The sequence below is a fragment of the Ambystoma mexicanum genome, chromosome 2q (genome assembly GCF_040938575.1).
Source record: "Ambystoma mexicanum isolate Mex_15411 chromosome 2q, UKY_AmexF1_1, whole genome shotgun sequence".
Classification (NCBI taxonomy): Eukaryota; Metazoa; Chordata; class Amphibia; order Caudata; family Ambystomatidae; genus Ambystoma; species Ambystoma mexicanum.
Window position 1 is genome coordinate 368,597,498 of NC_090924.1, and position 12,265 is coordinate 368,609,762.

Consider the following 12,265-nt stretch of genomic DNA (forward strand, 5'->3'; position numbering starts at 1 on the left):
TTACCTTTAGGAAATGTAGGTTCTGTGGGAGGCACCACAGGGTGGAAGTCACTAGCCCCACCTACATGCAACATCTGCAGACCTTGCATCCAGTAGACAGAGCATCTGACTGACAGCCTATTTAATGTGGGGAAAGCGTGTGGGGGCGTATGGAGTAAGAGGGACTATGGCTAGGAGTAAAGAAATCTCTACAGTAAGCAACTTTTTCTTACTCCTACGCCCCGTCCCCTTTCCTCCATACTTATGGGAGATAAAGCACTAATCCCATTGGGCGGATGGCACTAATCTAAGACAACAGACTCTAGAACTGCCTGACTAAGCCTGGCATCGGATCTGGCTGAAGAGTCCATACAGTGGCGTTTGCAGAAGACCACCAAGTCGCTGCCTTACTGATCACTTTCCGTGCAACGTTCCCCCGTAGCCATAGGTCAGATTGCATGACCATCCAAGCCCTTGTGCACCTTTTTGTCTGGAACTTGTATGCTTCAGCAATACAGGAGACAATCCACACTGCTATGCTGGCATCTGATGCCTGAAGACCAGCTTGCAGACCACCAAAAGACAAACAAACTCTGATTTTCTGTACGTCTTCGATCGATCCAAGTAGAATTAAAGTACCCGCCGAACGTCAAGTGAATGCAAAACCCCTTCCCCATCCATTGGCGGGGATGGAAAAAAATCTGGTAAAACAATCTCTTGATTCAAGTGAAAGGCAGATAATACTTTGGGCAAAAACATTGGGTGCGTTCTTAGCACAACCATATCCATGTGAAATACAGTATAGGGCTCTGACACAGACAGTGCTTGAATTTCACTAATCCTTCTAGCAGAAGTTATGGCCAATAAAAAAGCAGTTTTCCACAACACCAATTTTAAATGAGCTGTCGACATGGGCATGGCTTATGAGAATTTGCTGGCAATACTATATTTAGATCACACACCGGATAAGGTTTAGCCACTGGTGGATAAATATGGAGGAAGCCTTCAAAGTGTCTTTTTATAACCGGGTTTGACATGGATATATTAAATGCCCATCAAAGCCACATGAGACAGGAATGAAAGGATGTCCTCCAACAAAGGATTAAGAGCATTCAGAAACAGAACATTTATATTGTGACATCATAGATTGTTTCCTGGCAGCTTGCATGATGGACCAATTGTGATCTAAGGACCTAACACAGCAAACACTAACTATTCAGGAGCCAGGCAGCTACGCTCATTGATGTCAGGGAGGGGCGCACTACTGACACAGGGGATCCTGTGTCACTGGATGTAGTCATGGGCCGTGAGAGCTGAGAAGGAGCAAGTCGGAGTACCAAATCCTGGTTTGCCAGTTTGATGCTATCAATATTGGAGTACAGCTGCTCGAACGTCTGCATTTCGACAGTCTGCTCGAAATCAGAGACAAAGGGGGAAAGGCACAACAAGGGTTGCCGTCCCAAGGGATCTGTAGCGCATTCCCCAATGACTCCGGATCCTTCCCCACACAATTTGCAAACCGTGGACACTTGCAGTTCTGTGATGTTGCAAAAAGATTTAGCGGAGGGGTATCCCACATTGGGAATATCTCCAGTAGAACAGATTCCTTCAGCTCCCATTTGTGGTTGCAGTGGGAAAGACGGCTCGAGACATCTAGTCGTGTTGATATCTCCAGCCATATGAACGACATGGAGAGATATACGTTGCTGTTACTGTCCACTCCCAGATTTGGATGGACAGAGGAGACCTTGTTCCTCCCTGCTCGTTTATATAAAACATGGCCATCATGCTGTCTGTTCTTAGAAGGACCCTCAAGTTCTTAATCAAGGGAAGGACAGATTTGAATACCTTGAAAATGGCTAGTAGCTCCAACATGTTTATATGGTATTGGCTCCCCCTGGCTGACCACAGAGTAGGAGTCTGAAACTGACCCATCTTAGCTCCCCAGCAGGTTAGAAATGAATCCGAGGTTATGGTATGAATAACAATCCCAGGGCTCACCCCACCTCCTCCCAAAAACAATCCCACCCACCCCCACCAGCTCCAAACATGCCAGGGATCCACCACCCACTCCAAAAGTAACCCAAAGGACGGCCACCCGCTCCAAAGCAACCCCAGGGCTCACCCATCTGCTCCAACAACAATCCCAGGGCTCCCCACCTGCTCTAAAACAACCCCAGGGCTCCCCAACTGACTCCAAAAGCAACCCACAGCCACCACACCAGCTCCAAAAGTAACCCAATCGCCCCCCCCCACCCACTTGCTCCAAAAATAATCCCAGGGCTCCCCCCCACCTGCTCCAAAAGCAACCCAATGAACCCCCCCACCCACTCCAAAAACAACCCCAGGGCCTCCCACCTGCTCCAAAAACAATCCCAGGGCCACCCTCCTGCTCCAAAAGCAACCCAAAGAACACCACCTACTCCAAAAACAATCCTCAGTAACCAATCGCTCCAAAACCAACCCCAGGGCCCCCCCACTCACTTCAAAAGCAACCCAAGGCCCCCACCCACTCCAAAAACAGCCTTAGGGCTCCCCCACCCGCTGCAAAAGCAACCCAATGGCTACCACACCTGCTCCCAAAGCAACTGAGTGGCCCCCCACTTGCTCCAAAAAATAACCCCAGAGTTCCCCCTCCTTACTTCGTATAATCCCGGTTCCGTTTCGTTCCTCCAACTGAATTCAAACACCCTGGAAGCGAGCTCTCTGGAAAGGAACAGAGCTTGCTTGCAGTGTGTTTATTTCCTGGATCAGCCACGCCCAGTGACCCTAAGCCTGGCCTCCCCATCACACAGAGCATGTGCCACAGGAGCCATGTTGGGATGGGATATGCACAAATGTGTATGTCCCATCGCACGCCGGATTTCTTTCCTCTCTTTTTTCTCTGTGTACTTTCAGGCTGGGGTCCTGCAGGCTCCACAGTTTGAAGACCCCTGCTCTAGAAGAAGGAAAAAATTTAGGAAGGAAAGATCCAAAACCATTCGCATGCCCGCCTGGTTCTTTTTGGGAACGGTGAACAGGTGAAAATAAAAGCTGCACCCTCTTTCCAGAGGGGGAACACCCTATATCGCTGTGATGTCCAATAGATTGGAAATCTCATGAAAGAATGGGGGGAAAATGGAGACAGGGAGGGATGGGTAACTGGTAGACCCTGGAGACTACCGATAGGATCCCCAAATCCTGTGAGATGGTGCGCCACCTCTGATGAAAATTCAAAATGTTGCCCCTTACTGTGGAGCGGTGGATCCGACGGTTATCTCATTGCTTCTTTGCCTCTGAAGTTGCAGAGTAAGAAAAAAAAAATCTCTATTTGAGGTTCCTTATTGTTTTCTCCTCTGAGAATTGGGTGATCTATCAAGCTAGATGCCCTTCCTATTGTGGTATCCGCAAACCACTCCAAAGTTCTTGCTTTTAAATCCTAAACAGCCTTTTCGGGATGCGTGAAAAGGATTCTGAGGGTCCATTATTAGAACTGTAAGCGATTTTGCAGTAACGTTTGAAGCTTCTTTTTAGTCAATTCATCATCACTAGATGAATGAAACAAGTAATTACCCTCAAAGAGCAACTCCAGAATCTTTTCCTGCACATCTTTATTAAAATGTGTAGCCATCACCCAAGCTGTTTGTAGCAAATCAACTTCAATGCTTATTGCCCTAGCGGCCTTCACAAATGTGATGAGCTGCTGACACCCGCAAATCTTGAGCAATCAATTTGGACTTGGCTAATCCAGACTTAAAAGCCGAAATCCTGTCCTGAGGCAGGTACTGTTGAAGATCAGCGATCTCCAGCCATAACCGATGGTTATCAGCTGACAAGAGTGCATCTGAATTTGCCAGTCCTACATGAAGGGACGCATTAGCGTTACCTTTCTGTCATAGGAATCCAACAAATTATCTTCTTTAGAAAGAGGATTGGAGCTTTGAGTGCTGAATGTCACAGACTGATGTATCTTCGCAAACATAGTAGCCGATGCCAACACCGAAGATTGTGGTTGTGGCATTGATGATAGGCTTGGGGATTCGGAGTACAATTCCCAGTATCTAGCCTCAATTTTCTTGCCAACCGCGCAAGCAGAATGTGGATTATTCCATAGGTGTTTGGCCTCACCTAATATCCTTCTGCAAAGGAATCCCAGATGTGTCCTCTGTGTTAAGTGACAGAACTCCCAACAGCACCCCGGGCGCCACATCAGATTTCTCTGGAAGTGGAAAACCTAGGAAATCCTGGACCCCTGCCATTCTGTTATGAAAGGCCCAAGCTGACAAGGAGGCCTCTTCCCTGCTCTCATCTCCATCCTCACTATTGTCTGTGTCACCTGAGTGTCCAAGACTGGGAACCTAATAGGATCCTCCACTGACAAAATGGTCCCTTGAGCTTCAACTGGACTGGGGAGTGTCGGTTTCAAAGAATCCAAAGAGGGCACCACTGTAACTGGACACTTGACAGGCCCAGGTTTGAAGGAACCGTTGCCGGTGCCAAGGGATGTATTGGAGCAAGAGGAATCTGCAGTGGCAGAAAGGCCTGGGAGGGATGACTTCCCTGGTTAGGCCCTTAAAATAACACTTCTTCAGGAGCCTTTTAAATTTTTCAAAGGCTATACTCTGAAGAGATCGAAGTAGCGCAGGTTAAAGGTGTCCGAGGGTGGATGCGTTTGAGCCCACAACAAGGAGGGTGCCAGATACCAAGACAATACCATAGCAGGGGAGGGGACCCAAATCTTAGGAAAGATGCTAGCACAGGGTAAGATGTCAACATCGAAGGCCATAAAACCATTGAGTCCTTACAAAATCCACCTTCCCGACAGTGGAAGGAACCAGGATCTGGGGAGATACCGCATGCATAGACTTCAGTGAAGGAACCCTATATATTTCTTTTGCAGCCCAGGACACAGAGACAGAGGGCGTTTTAAGCTCACTGTGCTCCTTAGCCATTGTTTGAGGGATGTCTGCTCTTGCTCCTGTAAATGCTTCACACCCTGAGAAGGCTGCAAGATTGCCCCGCAGGTTGGAAATGTCATGGAACCTGACCACTGAGGCAAGCCAGAGATGCAGGGAGCAATGTTCAATGCAGAGCTCTTCTTTCTCAGAGACCCTTGCTGAAACTCAGGGCAAATCCTGGTGAATGCAGGTAAGCCTGCAGAGCACTATCTGCAAAGTCAAAGACACTCGGGCCGTTTGTGCCTAGTAGGCCTATGATGCTGAGGTGCCTTCTCAGGTCTGAAAGTACTAGACCCCCGAAGGGCCCTCAATGCCACCACCAGTGAAAGCCTGAAAGGCCTGTGTGACTGCTCTGGTCACAATCCCAAAGAGGATCTTGGTGTTTAAACCGTTAGGAGCCAAGGCGGCCTTGATGCAGACCGCGGTAGCCAACTGCTGCAGGACTCATGTCCCTCCCGATTATGCAAGGTGTCCAACTTACCCGAAACCTGAAAGATTGTGATGAAAAACTCCTGGACATGACCAGGAAGCAACATTGCTTTGCTCTCCCAAATGTCAGTGCACGGATGTCTATATATCTTATTTTTTCCCCAACGCACTGAATAAGAAGGCAATTTTTCTTAGCTCAAATAAACATTACGTAATAAAATGCAGAATTAGATCACTGTTGGCATTGGTTCGCACCACATCCTCCCTGCCGAGAACTTCAGTGGGCAGCTTCTCAAACCAGGCTTGGCGCAGAGAGACAGCACAACAGGAGCAGACCAGACAAGATAAGTCTACCTTCTCTCAGCCCCACAGAAGCTAATGTGTCTCTCCTTGCCAGCCTCATTCAGTGTCCCCCAATCTAATGCAGGACACTAATTTTCCAGAGAGGTCAGCTGCCAATAACTTTTCAAAGATACCCGGCCGATGTATGCTACGGAACACCAGGACAAGTAAACACTCCCTGTTTTTCATGGGAGCCGAATGAACTGCTTTTGGCTCCTGCAAAATGCTAAACAAACCTTGACTGGCCTGGGCAAAACAAGATTTTTTTCTACTCAGAGAGTTTTCAGAACTCAATTTAAAATGAAGCCTTAACAGAGGATTGGAGTAAAATGTGCACTGCTGCACTCAGAATGCATTTCACACAGACATTACATTTTTAAATGCATTACAAACATGCAGAAAACCTCTCTGCACCGGGTCAGTCTCCAGAGCTCAGGCTGATAGCATGTGAGAGAAGAAACAGGACACAGTGGGTGTGGCCGAAACACTTCAGACTGCGCACATGGGTATCCGCTGCCACTAAATGTCTGCTGCACGACGAGCAGGTTGCAAAACTGGTAATGCCCAGCAATAGCATCACAAAGCGGTGTAGATGAATGCCTGATTCACCACATTGTGGTGGAAAGGGCCAGCATTCTAGTTGAGCACTGTGTGATGACATCCTCGCGTTACGATGACATCACATGCTCGGGCCACTTTTGACTGAACATTCTTATCAACAAGCCAACACCATGACCGCTGGCTTTTTCCTTGAAGGAATGATCTTTTGATGTTAGAAAGGTGAGCCTTCTAACAATTTTCATTTCATTTGAACTCTGCACAGCTATTACCCTTTGAGTTTACACTCTGAGTATCAATAACAATAGGGCCTTTTTTAGTACGGACTTGTCACATTGAGTAATGCAATACATGATAGATAAGGTATTTTTTCAATTTCTTTACCTATTTTTCACTTTTGTCTTGAACTCTTTCCATGCCCAAAATGTAATGTTTACTTGATGTTTTCACTATGTAAATATGTGCACAGAACATGGTCCTGGATCAGGAACAAGTATCATTTTTACTGCTCCTTGTATAGGTATAGTCCAGAGCTGATAAGTGCTTCAGTAGACAGGTATGACCAGACAGCATGCTATTTAATATGATAGAACACAATAGCCCTTATACAGCCAACCTGCCGAAGTGTATAGTTTTGTACCATTCATAGAGCTAGCCCTGATGGACGTGAAGTCCAAAATGCATTGGCCTCCAATTCTGCTACTTCAGTTTTAAAGAAGGTACAGTTTTCCACCAATAAAAAGAATGTCACCAAGAAGATAAAAGAACATTCCTTTATTTCTTTAATTCATTTTGTGATCATGTGTTCTTCAATGTTTTCATCACATATCTTTGTAATGGTGGTGTAACACTTCAAGGGGAGTCACCGGATTGGATGATGAATATCATCAGTTTCGTTATTCGATTCTTTGACATCAAATACCGATTTAGTTGTTTGGAAAAAAAAATTGCTGTTTTTGGAACAGAGTGTTGCCCAGTCACACAACCATAACCATCAGACTAAGACCCATATTGGGGAATGAGGGACCAGAGACTAAACACAACCAGCACCAGTTGGCAGATCAGATCTGAGTTGCAGGAGCAGAATGCTCAACTTTGGAGGAGTTTGGAGATGTGAGCAAGGCAGTAGAACTGAAGATTGGAGAGATGGAAGAGGCTATAGAGATGGTGAGAGTGGCATGTAGGTGGTGGTAACATCAAGGTTGGAAAGTGGAAAACAGGAGGTGGTGATAACAGGATTATATTGAGGAGTGGATGGTAACATAAATGGTAGGCAGTGAGCAGAACATGGTGGCGGCAGTCAGATAGATCCAGGAGGAGGTGATAACATTGGTGGTGGAGACTTAACCGAAAGCTGTGGTGGAAAGCTGGACAAGGTTGTTACATCAAGGGTGGTGTGGCAACAGGAGGAGGTGGGGTAGCAGGAGCGAGTCATAACATCAGCCAGGGAAGAAAAGCAAAGAGAAGGATGTGGTGGTAGCAGTAGCAAGAGACCCCTGAAAGGTGGTGAAAACATCAGGAGAGGAATGCAAACCGAAGGCACTGAGGAAGTGGGAACATCAAGAATGGAAATTGGGCATAAGGCGGTCGTAACATCCATAGTGGACAGAAACAGGTAAAGGTAACAACTGTTCAGAAGTGGCAGGAGTAACACCATGTGTTTGCGGAGCTAGGCTAGAGGTGAAAAACAGAGGTGCTGATGAGGTAAACCCTTGGGACCAGGGGTAGGTTTACACCCCAGCGTCTGGGAGTGATACGGAACCAGATACACCAGGTGAAGACAGTGACACAGAGGTGGGAAGCAAAGAGAGAAAGAACAGGGCCCAGATAGCAAGTCAAGGATTGTTCCAGCAGCCAGGTCAACAATAGGCAGGCTCAGTCAGTGACAAGAACACTGGCATGAAGGTTAGTCAGCATAGAGGGGAAGTGAAGGAATCTACAATACAATCAGTCTGACCCAGATATGCTGGTGTATGTCTCCCAGACTACCACAACGGTGTACCAGCCTTGTGCAGCGCTACATGCCAGAGACTGTTGGGGGTACAGGCTGTGAAAAGCCTGCAACCAGATAGAAGAGAGTTAGGGACACCAGAAAACCCCACGACTAAAGGAGGTGAATAGAATCAATCTCCCAGGAATTGTGCTGACTCAGACATTTGCTCCAGTTGCCTAACAAACCACCCATTTTCTTTGGGAGAAGACCATCCTAATTTTTTTTATTATTACTCTCATCATTTTGTCTTTTGGGAAGTTTCTCAATTTGCATTTTAGCTGGCCCCAAATGATATATGGTCCCCTAATAAACCAAAAGTACTATGTTTTGGCATCCTTCTTGATCCCATGTGTCCTTAATGACTGGGACAAAGAGCGCAACCTTTTAATGCCTGAACTAAGGCAGTAGAGAGCAGTCAGTTTTAGGGCCAAATACCGCAGATTAAAAAGGAAGGAAGAACTGAGATTGCCTTTCCCCTCGTGGGATGGTTTCAGCAAGCCCCCTTCTCTCTTAATGCTGAGTACTCTGTCCACCTCCATGTGTGGATGCTGCACTCCCATCAACCGACCTAATGGCCACTAGTGTTTGTGTTTCATAACAATCCCGGACTACCAACACAAAGGCCAGATGACCTATGTGGGGCGAAACCGACAAAGCCAAAAAACAGACACGCATGAAAGTGTCTGAGACACTACAAAAATCCCAGCAACTGTGACTGTTGGAACCAGATGTGAGGTGGATTTGAACCCCAGGTGAAAGGGAAGGACCGAAGTTATAGACCATAAGAACTCTCTCGCAGATTGCGTTAACATTTCCATTTACGTGAATGGTGTTTCAGTCAACGTATCACTCTCGGCAATACCAATAAAAGTAATATAGAACTTGCAGCTGGTCTTGAGTTTTCGGTTGATCCCTCTGCCATCACAGGATAAAGGGGGCTGGGGGTGGTCTACTGTGTCAATTGTAGGGGGTGGTCCTTCCACAATAAAGTTACAGACTGGATGCTGCCATCATGACTAATGGTTTCCAGAGTAAGGGTCCATCCTCTGCTAGGGAGTTTCTCCTATACAGATTCAGTAGAAAGAGATTATTAGCCAGATATCATCCTGCACCCTCACTCCCTCCTTATCTTGGTCCACAACCCACCACACCCCCCGAACCACCAAAGCCCCCACACACCTCTATGTCCTAGCTCTAATAGGGGGAAGCTGGCAGTCAAAGTACTACCCTGATACAAAAAAAAAAACAATGAAAGAGCTTTTGAGGTGACTTCTAGGAATTGTGTGCAGTGCACAGAAAGCAATAGTCCTAATTGTTTTTTGGGAAAACTCATTCAAACATTAGCAATCAAGTATACAGATGTACAACTCACAAATAAACATGGGCGCACAGACTAATGCACACCTGAGAATGACATACATGTACACCAGAGTTTCACAAATACGCGTAATTGGACAAATTAATATATATATATATATATATATATATATATATATATATATATATATACACACACACACACACACACACACACACACACACACACACACACAATTCAAAACAAAAGCTTTACCTTAACAAAACAAGACAATTTGGGTTTGCCGATTCTTGATTAAAACTGAGACTTTGTATAGAAACATTAACGTATGTTAAAGAATACATGTCATTGCATGTTGACTGAAAACTTCAAACTGTGAACATACTCCCCTTCTCGTGAGCCATGGTACCTCCTTCAAATTTTAATGAGAGTAAAAGAGTGCTTTGACCAAAAATGATTTAAAGTAGAGAAGCTAGAGTGCTCCAGGGAGGTATGTTTATCAAAAGAGAAGATGGGCCTGCATACAAAGGGGTCTGGAGAACAGTCTTTCCTGCCTCCGAGGGCTAGAGGATTGTGTTGCTTCCAAGGTATTGAGTATGATAGTTCCAGGTTGGATGGATGAAGACTAGTATCCAACAACATCTCAGTGCAAGGCAGATTTCAGGGTATTCCGAACCCAAAAAGCAGCATAGCTAGATTTTCATGCTCCTCGATAGTTGTAAAATGAGCAGTGGTAGGCGGATTACTTCAAAATCTCCCATACAATATACAGAGCATCAAATGCCAACTAGTTTCCTTCTTTGGCCTCTCAGTCAGTCCGGCACAATGGCGGCTCATTTGCAAAATTATGCTCATGGTTCCTGAGTGTCACAATTTGGACCAGTGTTCATTTTTATTTCATCCAGGGCTTATGGCAGGTTCTATGCCACCGAAGTCTGCACGTCTGTGAAATCTTAACTGGAAAGTGCCCTTTGTATCCGTTTGCACGATTCATATGGCCCGAGGGATATCAGCATCTCTGCAACACTTGGACCCGTCTGAAATGAGAAGGAGGCGATCAGATTACAGGAGATAAAATCATTCCATGTCACAAACCATATGTGTATTTTGACTCCAGGTACTTCAACCTCGGTTTGGGAGACTCATAGCTCGCACAACATACATGCACATATAGGTATGTGTGTGCATGCATGTATAGTGGTCCAATAGGGTGGGAGTGGTTCAGGGTGGAATGGTGGGGCACGCTATGGAAACAGGGACTTCCTAGTTTAAAAAAATAATAATTCAGGCAACCTTCTGAATTCAACCGAACAGAGGTCAACGTAACTAGCCACAAATACATAGAACCATCACATACATGCCATGTTTATTCAGAGAAAATAAGGGCAAAGACTGCTAATGGTCCAGAATCAAGAATACCAATAGCATCTGGGATATACAGGACCCATCAGGGTCTAATTTAAGACTATACCTGCAATTTGATGTACATGATATGCTTAATTTGAGGGGATGTGACCTTAAGAAACATGACTTGATTTTTTTAATCTCCCAAATTCCCAAACTGACATGCATGGCACAAATAAAAATGCCTCTGCCTGCCTGAAGAGGTAGGGCTGGGTAGGAAACCCCAGAACAGAATGACTGCACACTATCATCCACTCCCCCAAAAAACCTTACAATAACGCCTTAGATATTAACCACAACAATGAATAACCTTTCAGAACTTGCCACACTTCTACTACATGTCTTGCTACTATGTGCACCCACTAATTGGCTGGTTCTCATGGGTGAGACAGAGATATGCACAACTTCCATTCAATTTTTGAACAGCGCAAAGGTTCCACCCTTAATGTTTCCAAGCACTAGGAGAGCGGTCAAATGGGACGCCTGAGGAGCATCCCGTTCTCTGAAGCAAAACCATGTGTCACCCTGTATAACAATGCCTGTTTGTTTATTTATCAAGGGTGCCGGACCTTTAGGTAACTGGGCGCCACAGCATGCAAGGTTACTTAAGCTTGGTTACAGAGTGAGGATAGATACAGTTATAGAGAAAATGCATAGTCAGCGAGTCTAGCAAGTGGATATACAAAAAGAGTGCATACATATACATGATTAGCAAGTCTAGCTAATGGAAATACAAACGAGTACATAAGTATACATAGGTTCAAAGGGAGCAGAAGTCAGACGATCACATGTACCATATGTATTTGTCAAACGGGGCAGTCGTTAGAGCGTAGCCAAATAAGGATGCTGCGTCTGAAGTTGTAGTAAGATTGATCTTTCCTGAGGTTAAGTGGGAGTGTGTTCCAGTACTGGGCAGCCTTAACTAGGAAGCTCCTTCCACCTGATTTATTTTTTATCAGGTGATGTTAAGCATCTCTCAATCCAAGGCAAGCCACATATGCCGGTCACCGGACCATTGGCTTTGACAGTTTTCTTTTCAGCAACGTGACCTATATAAGGCATTATTGAACCCTTTCAAAAGGCCTGATCAACAAAAGTTGTTCACTGCAAGTGACATGAGAGAGTGCTGAGAAAGCCAGAAAAGCAATTCGCATTCAAAATACAGGTCTTCAGTGTGAAAAGCACAGACCTATCTTAACCTTAATACAGGTACATTTCTGTCTTCTATTTGAATGCAAATCATTTTGTCAAAGCAATGCTTCGTGCTCTGCCAGAATGAGCGGGTGTAGCAACATATCTGTTATT

The 12,265-nt window shown here is 45.5% G+C and overlaps 1 protein-coding gene across 3 annotated transcripts in view; it reads right to left on the minus strand.

Annotated features, from left to right (window-relative positions):
* Positions 1 to 7,003: 7,003 nt before the first annotated feature.
* The window catches only part of EARS2 (glutamyl-tRNA synthetase 2, mitochondrial), a 291,133-nt gene continuing 285,871 nt past the window's right edge, over positions 7,004 to 12,265 (minus strand). For all 3 annotated transcript variants that reach the window (XM_069647400.1, XM_069647403.1, XM_069647402.1), the window contains exon 9: positions 7,004 to 10,593. In XM_069647400.1, coding sequence (XP_069503501.1) covers positions 10,510 to 10,593 — 84 coding nt within the window. In that variant the 3' untranslated portion in view covers positions 7,004 to 10,509. The remainder of the gene's footprint in view (positions 10,594 to 12,265) is intronic.